We start from the raw sequence: 10,496 nt of genomic DNA, 5'->3' as shown, positions 1-10,496 counted from the left end.
GTGGAGAGCGCCGACCCCTCTGGAGATGTGGAGAGCGCCGACCCCTCAGGGTAGGAGAGATGAGGAGCGTCAGCCGGAACCCCCTCGGAGTAGGAGAGATGAGGAGCGTCAGCCGGGACCCCCTCGGAGTAGGAGAGATGAGGAGCGTCAGCCGGGACCCCCTCAGGAATGGCTGAAAAAGGAGTCTTTAGAGTCTCTATTTCTGTTAACAAAAAATCATATTCTGGGAGTAAAGAAAGGCCTGGGACAGAAAGTAAAAAATCCTTCATCTGGGTCAAAACTAAATCAAAGGAGGATGGGTTTCTTTTTGCAGAACTAAACAGTTTGAGAATAGTCTGATTAATATTAGAAATATCCTCAGGGGAAAAAAAAGGAAGGTCAGTGTGAGTGGGTGTGGTGACGGGTGCCGCCCCCACCGGAAACCTGGGAGGTGAGGCGGCGGGACACGCCCCCACGGAGTCACAAAGAAAACTCTCCGGAGGTACGGCCAGGCTGGGTCGAACAGCTGCCGTGCGGCGTGACGGTGAGAGGCCGGATTCCGCCCCCACCAGGAACCTGGAAGGTGAGGCGACGGAACCCGCCCCTGTAACGTCAACCGGACCGGACTTACCGAACCGAGCAGGAGTGGACCGGAGCTCCCGCGGGACGCTGGACCTCGCCCCCACCGGAAACCTGGGAGGTGAGGCGGCGAACCCCGCTCCCACGAAAACACCGGAACCAGCTCTGAAGTTCTGCTCGGCAGCGACCGGACCGGCCGCCGCAGACTGCCTCCGGAACCGTCCACCGCGACGGCGGTGGCGGGACGGTGGATGGACGGAGACGGAGAGGAGCTCGTCCATCAGGCACGAGGAGGGAAAAAAGAAAAATGGGTGAGTGTTTGCCGAGTGAGAACCCTGCCCGCTGGGTTCTGTTCTGGTCGGGTCGTACTGTTAGGATTTGGGGTCGGAGCGAACCCAGAGTGCAGAACAGGGACTCAACTCGGCAGATATACAAAAATAAGTCTTTAATGATAAATGAAAAGTACAAAATAAATAAGCTGACGGGGCAGCAAAACTTACATAAACAAGGAGGGAGGCACGGGGAACTCAGGAGACATGAGGAACCAGGAAGAGAAGGAGAGACTCAGGAGACTCAAGGAAGCACACCCAACGAAGACGACCCGACAAAGGACAAGACAGAAATGGACTGCTTAAATACTTGGAGAAGACGAGACATGATGACAAACAGCTGGGACGAGACACAGGTGGCAACAATGGAACTAATGAGGGAGCACGAGGGAAACAGACAAACCGGGCCACAGAAAACTAACATCCTTACAATTATGTCCAGTCAAGCCAACTTGGTATCAGATAGAAAGCTTAGTTCTTGAAACATTAATATTCATACTTTCTACAAATGTCATTGTCCTTCCAAGTACATCTTGTTTTGCAGATGACACAACTTTCAACGAGTTTGCCATGTTCCAAGTCATTGCATGTTTATCAAGACAACGGACAACGGCAAAACTAAAAACACAATTGCATTGTTTAAATTTTCTATTCTGCCACAGAAGTCAGTCTCAAAGTTGCTCCAATTCATTTAAAGCAAATTGTCAAGAAAAAGTAAAATTCTAATATAAACAATCTTGGACAAAAAGTTGTGGAAATCAGTAAAACTTCCACACAGACGGTAGTGGGAATGAATCATGATTTGAAAATGAAACGATATTTGGAGCTTATCTAACTGATGGCTGAGCACAGCTTTAATTGGCAATAAAATGTCTAGGCTGTCTCTTCTCCTCAACCATTCTTCCTTCCTGTAACTCTACATTTAGGTCCTTCTCATTAAAATCTCTCTCAACCTCTTGCGCTGTTGTGCTTGAAAATTGGAGGTGTGAAATGTGTTGCGGAGGTGCGCTGACAGGCAGCAGCTAGTCAATGGTGCTTTATAAGGGGGTGGCGAGGGCGTCTCTGGAGGACTTTGGACACACGTGTTGCTGGACCTGTGTTTGTGTGCGTGTCTCCCATTGAGCAGTGCCAGGCCACACTTTAATCCTGGCATCGGCGGAGGTGCAGCTTGCTCCAGATGGGGCCATTGTACTGCACCATGCATCAATAATTCACAGAGAGCCAGAGAAAGTGGCAGAGTGCGTCTGCCTGCTCAATAATTAACCAGGAAATGGGGAGAAGCATGTATGTATGGACTAGGTCCTTCTCCAAACGCCCATTCAAATGGCCTTTGATGTCGCCGGCCTGGGGGGTCTTTGGATTTGTCGGCTCATTAGGATGTCACCCTCCTTTTCCTTTTATTTGTTTTGTAATCCAGTTTTGTGGAGAACAGGAGCCGAATTTACATTGTGATACTGGCACCAATACATAATATGCCACTGTTCGAGTACATAATGAGCTATTTTCAGTTCTGCCTCCCTGTGCACCTTTTGTTACTTTCCAACTGCAGGTAGGACATTGAAGAGAGTATTGTTTATGCTCCTGCTCATTTCATTTCTTCCATCATGCTGTTTTGTGGGTGGCATTACATCAAACGTTGTTTTTGTTGCATCTTCTGCAGAGAGACAGTTCCTTAAGGTGTAAAGTTCAGATTACTATAAATAATCCAGTCTTTGACTTCTTCCTTTATATTCTTTACTGCTCTTTTTTGTTTGATAGCACATGATTTAAGACTGTAAACACTGAGTCTAAAATATTAAAACTGTTATTTGCAATAGGAGCAAGAGGACAGGATTTAGATGCCTCTGCTCGTGACAGGAGGCATAGTTAACTACATTTCCTGACACCGCATGCATGTCATCTCCACACAAACTATACTTCCACTTGCAACGGAGCTTCCTTTGCTTCCATCTCTTCCCTCTTTCACTCGTCTTGCTCGATGCACCTTACATTAAAAAGTCCTCCTCCCCCTCCAGCGAAAGTCTCACTACTCCATCGTCACCTCTTCTCTCACCTACTTCGATTTGGTTTAACGCAGTAAAAGCCCATCTGCTGTTCCCTTTCTGTTTTTTTTTTGTGTGTGTGTGTGTGTGCCTCGCCTCCTCTCTGCTCCCCTGTGCTCTTATTAGAAATGAGGGAGTTGTCGAAGTTGCCCTGGCCTTCCCCAGTGGGTCAGCTGGAAGAGCAGCCCCCCGTCAGAGAGCAAGGTGACCTCTCACCCTGAACACTCTGCACCCCTCCGCCATTATTGCCTTCCATTAACAGCCCAAACACACGCAGTTGTCCAGACCGCAGCAACCCTGTTGTTTGACATCTGCTATAACCCCGACCCTCCACCCCCACCTCCAGCTGCAGCACCTTCATCTATTCCTACGTTTAGCACTTGTTGAATATGAGTTGGGGTTAAAACTTTTTTTTTAACCATATATTTTGTAACTCCCTGTTATGATGATGAATGTATTTATTTAAAAATACTTACAGTGCTAATATTTTATTAAAGCTTAAAGTTTTGAACATGTTGGTTAAAAATATGATGAAAAATACTTCAATATGTACTAATGGAAAACAAAGTATCTATGGGCCAGAAATACATGAAACCAAATACAAGCAAAAATAGCATATTCTTGTCTGTCTGCTCTATAACAGGCTCATTTGATGACAACAATTGTAAAGACGATATTGTTGTCAGACCCCTGACCTGCTGACCCTGCTGTGACCCATCTCTGAGTAATCCCCCCTCCCCAACTGTTTCTTTGTTTTCACAATAGTCAAATATCTGATGTTTACCCAAGGTCTGACTGAGAAGTTTAATCCCTTTTGGTTATATTGCTGTGTAAATAACATGACTCACTTTTTCTGTCCATGCTTGCCAACAGTGCAGTTTGACGGAGCAGAGTGGGATCGCTCGTCATCGCCCACAGAGCGGTTGCGTCCTCCTGGGCCCAGGTCCAGCCCACTAGCAGGAGGGGGAATGAAATTTCGAACGCCGCTCGAAAGCCCGACGATGATGGGAGAGAGAGTGGACGCCACTCTGCCTTTGGAGAAGCAGGTGTATGTATTCATGGAAACCCAGCATCACCAGTTCCAGCATCTGATAATAGACTGCTCTTTGATTTGCTGGAATAAACCAATTATTTTGGCTGTGGCATTTTTCAGACTTAAAATGTTTAATTTAATCAAACTAATTGTGGGTTTACAACTATTTATGCATGCAAATGTGATTATAGTGGGCTTTAAATGTTTTTGAATTGCTTACATATGCACAGTTATCACATCTCTGTAGAAAAGTGGTCATGAATAAGTGAGGGTGGACTCAGCTGTATAGTTTTATTGCTCTGCTTTGATCTATTATGGGCTTGAACATATTCAAATGAAGCTGTTATGTGTTTCAGCCGAGCAGAGTTGCACAAGGTTAGAGTGATAACTAATTAAGTTAAAGCTTTCAAGGCACACATTTACTTTGGTCTTAATTTCAAACATCATTGGTGTAATTTATGGTCTGTCTTTGCCTCATATAAAGGGCTATTCTGGTAATGAAACTCATCCCCACGACACATTTTAAACACAGATGTAAATTCAAATGAAGCTCACAGTGTTGTACACAGAAGTGCATGTTTAAGGGAACCAATTATGCTCTGCTACTCCCTTATGGTTGTTTCTGAACCTGTTTTGAGTTTTTAGGTTGCTTCAATAAAAGAAGTAGAAATATGTGTTGTGTTTCCAGATTGTGGTTCCACTTGTGCCATATTTTACTCTTGTTGTGTTTGCTCCAGCAGTTGGTACCACGGTTCACTGTCCCGTTCAGAGGCAGAGTCTCTGCTAACACTGTGTAAAGAGTGTAGCTACCTGGTGAGGAACAGTCAGACTAACCGCTCCGACTACACCTTGTCTCTACGGTAAGACACATACACACCTAAGTCACTCAGGAAAAGTTTGGAATAACTTTGAATTTGTTCATATTTTTCTACCAAGAAGGCCAACTTTCATGTAACCTGTTTTCTTGGTCAATCCTTCTCTAGACTTTCTAAAAGTCTTTCAAGGTTGATTTTTTTTTATTTTTACCTTGTTTGCTTTTTCATTCAATTTCAGTCCAGTCCTTGTACCTGACCAAGACAGCATATTGTAAATGGTAAATGGACTGTACTTATAAAGCACCTTTCTATCTAATCAAGATACTCAAAGCACTTTTCAACACAGTCTTTGCCCTCATTTACTCATTCATACAGCACTCTACTAGATCTCTACAAAGCTGATCTGAATCTGTAAAAAATAATCAGAGCTTTAGGTCACGTTCATAAACTGATGGGACACACATCGGAGGCAATGAGGGGTTCAGTGTCTTGCCCAGGGACACTTCAACATGTGACTGCTGGTTCAGTTGAACCCCCAACTCTCCCACTGGAGGATGACTGCTCTAACCACTCAGCCACTGCTGCTGTATATGTGCATCTAAAATAAAGCTCCAGCAGATGATCAGTGTTAGAAGGTCATGTCTTAAAACATAGCAAAGACCTGCCACAGGATCTGAGAAATGGATCCTTCCATTGATAATCTACTAAATGTTGTATTTCAACAGCACTTGTGTGCGTGCAGACACTTCAGTCTCATGTGTGAAAACAGATACAGGCCTGTTCAGTATTTGTAGAATGTGAGATGTGTCCCTGCTGATCAAAGATATGGTGAAGCACATATGTTCTTTGTCAGAAGTGCTGATACGTATAAAAAGAATGAGCAGCAATCTGTCGTTGGCTATTGTTTCTGCTGTTTACTCGCGCAAGAGCATAAAAATGATTGACTTCAGCTATCCGTAGTATGCACATGCAATTTCATACCAATGCTGGGCATTTCCACAAACCTCCACTCTGAATCCATCCATCCATCCATTCATGATCTTTACCCGCTTCCTCCTTTTCTGAGTCACGGGAGTCACTGGTGCCCATATCCAGCAGTCACTGTGAGAGAGGCGGGGGACACCCTGGACAGGTCTTCAGTCCATCACAGGGACACATGGAGACAAACAACCATTCACTCTCTCACACTTACCTAGGGACAATTTAGTTACCAAATCAGTCTAACATGCATGTTTTTTGTCTGTGGGAGGACAGAACATGAAATCTCCACCCAGAATGGCCCCGTGTCGGGATTTGGTCTAGCAACCTTCATGCTGAGAGGCGGCAGCTCTACCAATTGTGCCTCCCCTGAAACCCGAATTCAAATATTTTGGTGTCAGAGTGCACAACTGCTGTTGTCACGTACATGAACAGCAAAATCACACAAATTGTTGCATTGCGCATGTTATAATTTGCCTTAGAAACAACATTATGGAAAGAGGGCAACAAGTTGATGTGTTGACACAGTACTGACTCATTCATTGAGTTTAGAAGACGTTTGATGCCTGTATGATTCTCTTGTCTAGTCTCTTATATAAATAAGGCTACCTTTCTCAATAACTTGTCTAAAAGTAAAAAATATACATTATATTTAAAGCATGTGTGTTGTCTGCTGCCTTGCATGCCAAAAAAAAATCAAAGATCACGGGTGATCTGTTACAACAGGAGTATATTAATGATGACTCAGCAACTACCACTCCAGATTTTGTCTCATTATCAGTCAAGCTGACTAAGTTATCACCATTTTTGTGTTTGCTAAAGTCCAATAGCTGTGGCAGCCATCCTAAATAGAGTTCATTCTGTTGTAGATGTACGTCCAATTAATTTAACTTCATTATAATCTGTCCAGTGGTTCATGAGATATTTTACAAACAGACAAATGGGCACATCCACACAATGGCATTTACGTGATCATCTGCTTTTCTTGGCAGCAGGTGATATAATGGCCAAATGCAAACTGTAAATTGGCGAAAAAAATCAGCCAAACTCCTATGAGAATTTTAGAAAGACCTACAGAAACCCTAAAGAAGTATCACTCAAGACTATTCCAAGGAAAGTCTGTCTTCTTGAAATCAAACTTTAAAGAAAAACTGTTGAACATCTTGAGTGTGTGTGTGTGTGTGTGTGTGTGTGTGTGTGTGTGTGTGCATGTGCATGCGTGTCTAAGGGCCTGAGCTGCTCATCTCATATTGTATTCCCCCACACCTCTCCAGCTGTCTGTCGCTCTTCTCTCTCCCATCTACTCTCTACCATCACCTTCACTTTAGATTACTGTCACCCTCGTTCCTCTCCTGATGCTCATGTAGGGCACAATACTGCGTATCTGGTCAAATCTCTCCCTTGCAATTACAATCATGATCCATTGTGCTGGCCTCGCACCAATCTCCCATCATCAGTCTGTCCTCTCACCATCCTTGGCCTCTCCCTCTGTGGCCCTCCTCCTTAGCCCCAGCGGGCCCTCTAAGTGGTAATCAGGCAGGTAGAGCACACTTCAGCGCACATATCATCCTTCACATAATCACTAATGAATATGAATTACCTTCTGTAGGACACCCAAGAAAGGAATTAGGTGGGGAAGAAGGGGGAGTGAGAAAGAAGTGGAGTGGAGCCGGTGTTGTGCTGACATGTAAACAAGCTCATGCTGTATTCATGTATATGAGAAAAGTGCTTCTGACACGCATAAACACACACATGTCCAAGTAACAAGGTCAGTGCTGGGACCGTGTTCCCAACTGGGAGATAATGGGTTTAAAGTAGGGAATGTATCAAGAAAACTTGTTAACGTTGCATTCTTTTAAAGGTCATCAGACAATTTTAAAGTGAGCCGCAGCTTAACATGTGCGTTTAGGAGTAATAATAAAACTGGTCATAGATATACAGCTGAGATTTGGGGGCTTTGATGTGTTGTTCATTGATCATTACCAGCATTCCTCATACACTCATTTTGGATGTTAGCTTGGGATTTGCCTAATATATATATATATATATATATATTTTTTTTGTTCTGATGGTTATAAAAGTGTCATACATGGCACTCTTTGTAATGCATGCCCTGTAAACAAAACGCAAAATTCTTGCACTATGCAACATTTTAGTCACCCATGGTCTGTGTCATGAATTATTTCGGTTCAATTCAATTCTCTTTCTTTATATAGCATCAAGTAACAACAGACGTTGTCTCAGGGCACAGAAACATTCACACACATAAAAAAAACACAATTACGATCGAGTCTCAGTCACAGTCTCCCATCCTGAGCAAGTACATTGGTAAGAGCAGAAAGAAAAAACTCCCTTTTAACAGGAGGAAACCTCCAGCACCAGGCTCGGGACGAGCAGCCATCTGCTTCTACCAGCTGGGGTTTGAGAGAACAGGAAGGAGAAACAGAAAAACATAGAATGACAGGTCCAGGTGTACTTTCTATTGGAGGAAAGACAAAAAACACATGACAAATACAAACGGGTAAAGTAAAGACAGCAGCAGAGTGAGGACATGTGGTCAGTTGGTCCTGCAACAGTCTAAGCCTATAGCAGCATAATTAAGAGACAGCTCAGGAAACCCAAGGAGACTAACTATAGGATTTATCAAAAAGGAAAGACTTACAGCTAATCTTAAAAGTAGTCAATGTGTCAGCTTCACGGACGGAAAGTGGAAGTTGGTTCCACAGGAGAGGAGCCTGATGACTGAAAGCTCTGCCTTCCATTCAACTTTTGGAAACTCTAGGAACCACAAGTAAACCTGGAGTCAGAGAGTGATTTATAAATAAAAAGTGAAGATTTTTTTTAATCCGAAAAAATAAAATTGATAGATAGGTGTGTTTATTCTTTTTATTTAAGCTTATTTACACATTTGGCTATGTGAAAGCAAAACCTGCTGAGCCCATGAGGTCATAAAAAGTTGATCGTTCGTATTATCTGATGGATTTTTCCAGTTCTTCTGACTCCTGTGCTGTCTACAAAACTTTGAGAGTATTTTATTGCTCGGATGTTTCAAACTGTGTCCTTTCCTCTCTCTGGTGCACAGACGCCATCTTTAACAGCAATGTAGACCAACAAATTAATTACATATTGTTTGCTTAAATTCTTTAAAAGCTTTCTTGAAGCTAGTGTGCATATGTAATTAAAGAATTTACATAGATCGGCTCATATGGCACTAAAACATTTTGGACAAATGAGCTACTCCCATCTGTTAAATTTTATATAACAAGTAGAGCAGTTAATGTAATTTAGAGACAATAATATATATTCTCCTGGTTGATATAACCTTGGTTAAACCAAAAAAATAGTTTGAATCAAGTAAAACAGGGAAAAAGTGTAACTAAAGTTTTTTTTATTCCTACGATTGGTAGCAGCAGTAGAGCCTTTAGGGAGGTTTCGTCTGTCAGCGTAACCTTTGGAGAAAAGTATAAACTACAAGTGCTATCGCTGTGTGTCATTGATGTTATCTGTCCTTGGATGTTCAAAGTCTCTCCAAGTGAACAGTAAGATTACACAGGATTGAAAACAACAGTTGGAACAGCTGAAGGTTACTCCAACAACAGCAACACACATGATTTCAGTGTTTATTTGAGTTTTAATTTACCTATTAATATCTCCAGATACATTTTATTAGCATTTAGCCCAGGTTGTTCAATTCTTATAAAAATGAATAACACAGCACAAACAAATAAACATATGCAAGACAAACAATTCATATCTATATATCATGTAAAAGAGTGCAAAATACTGGATTAAATGGTGATTCATGGCTTGAACATCTTACTTTTAATGCTCATTATTTGTGATTGTAACATCAAAATGTCAAAAAATGCAATTCAGTCTTTGAGTTTTAGTGAAACAAGTGACAATAATTGTTCATTTTGAGCATTAGCATTTGAACATTTTTTATATTTCATTTACATTTAACTAACATGAAAATGTTAAAAAAAAGTATATATAAGCAGCATTTTTTATTAAACTTCAAAATAATTAGCTCAAACAAAGACCTATTAAAAACTGAAGTTACGTTTATTTTTGCAGTAAAAGAGACAAACAACAAATGTGCGATATGATTACAAACTGTAACTAAAACTGTGATGTGGAGAAACAAATAGTCTCATAGATGGAGGGCCATCCTTTCAGTGAAAGATCGAGATCAGATTTTGAGGCGTGTCTTATTTATTACAGCTAAATGTACTATTTAAAGTCTGAGCATAGTTTGAAACCAAATCAACTTAATAAAGTACATTTCATGCAGAGTGCAACCCAGTGGGCTTTTTTAAATTTAGAACTTAAAACATAGAAGAACAACACACACACACAGAGAATGTTTTGCTATCTTTACGCGGACTTTGCAGTGACGTCCATTCATCTTTCCATTTATTTCTGTACCCTGACCCTGACCCTGACCCTGACCCTAACATGAGCAGGCCTACATACCTAACCCTAAACCTAACCCATCCTCAATGTACACCTTGGTCAAAAAAAAAAAGAGCCAAAGTAAACCTGACATTTACACAAACTTGTGCATACTGTGAACAACCCCACCCCCCCCCCACACACACACACACATACACACACATATAAATGCAAAAAAATCCACAGCTTTTGCCCTCTCCTTGGACCTCTGCAACACTTTCTGAAACCGAACACAAACCAGGGACACAGGAAAGAGAAAACATAAACTTTAACAAGCCATCATCCC

At 42.0% G+C, this 10,496-nt stretch overlaps 1 protein-coding gene across 1 annotated transcript in view; it reads left to right on the top strand.

The window, feature by feature from the left end:
* The window catches only part of shdb (Src homology 2 domain containing transforming protein D, b), a 29,675-nt gene that overhangs the window by 17,313 nt on the left and 1,866 nt on the right, over positions 1 to 10,496 (top strand). The window contains exons 5-7 of the mRNA XM_037674681.1: positions 3,056 to 3,133; positions 3,803 to 3,977; positions 4,700 to 4,822. Coding sequence (XP_037530609.1) covers positions 3,056 to 3,133; positions 3,803 to 3,977; positions 4,700 to 4,822 — 376 coding nt within the window. The remainder of the gene's footprint in view (positions 1 to 3,055; positions 3,134 to 3,802; positions 3,978 to 4,699; positions 4,823 to 10,496) is intronic.

Source organism: Nematolebias whitei, chromosome 3 (genome assembly GCF_014905685.2).
Source record: "Nematolebias whitei isolate Nwh7 chromosome 3, NemWhi1, whole genome shotgun sequence".
NCBI classification, from domain to species: domain Eukaryota; kingdom Metazoa; phylum Chordata; class Actinopteri; order Cyprinodontiformes; family Rivulidae; genus Nematolebias; species Nematolebias whitei.
Note: the sequence above shows the minus strand (reverse complement) of the source record. Positions and strands in the feature narration are given on the sequence as shown.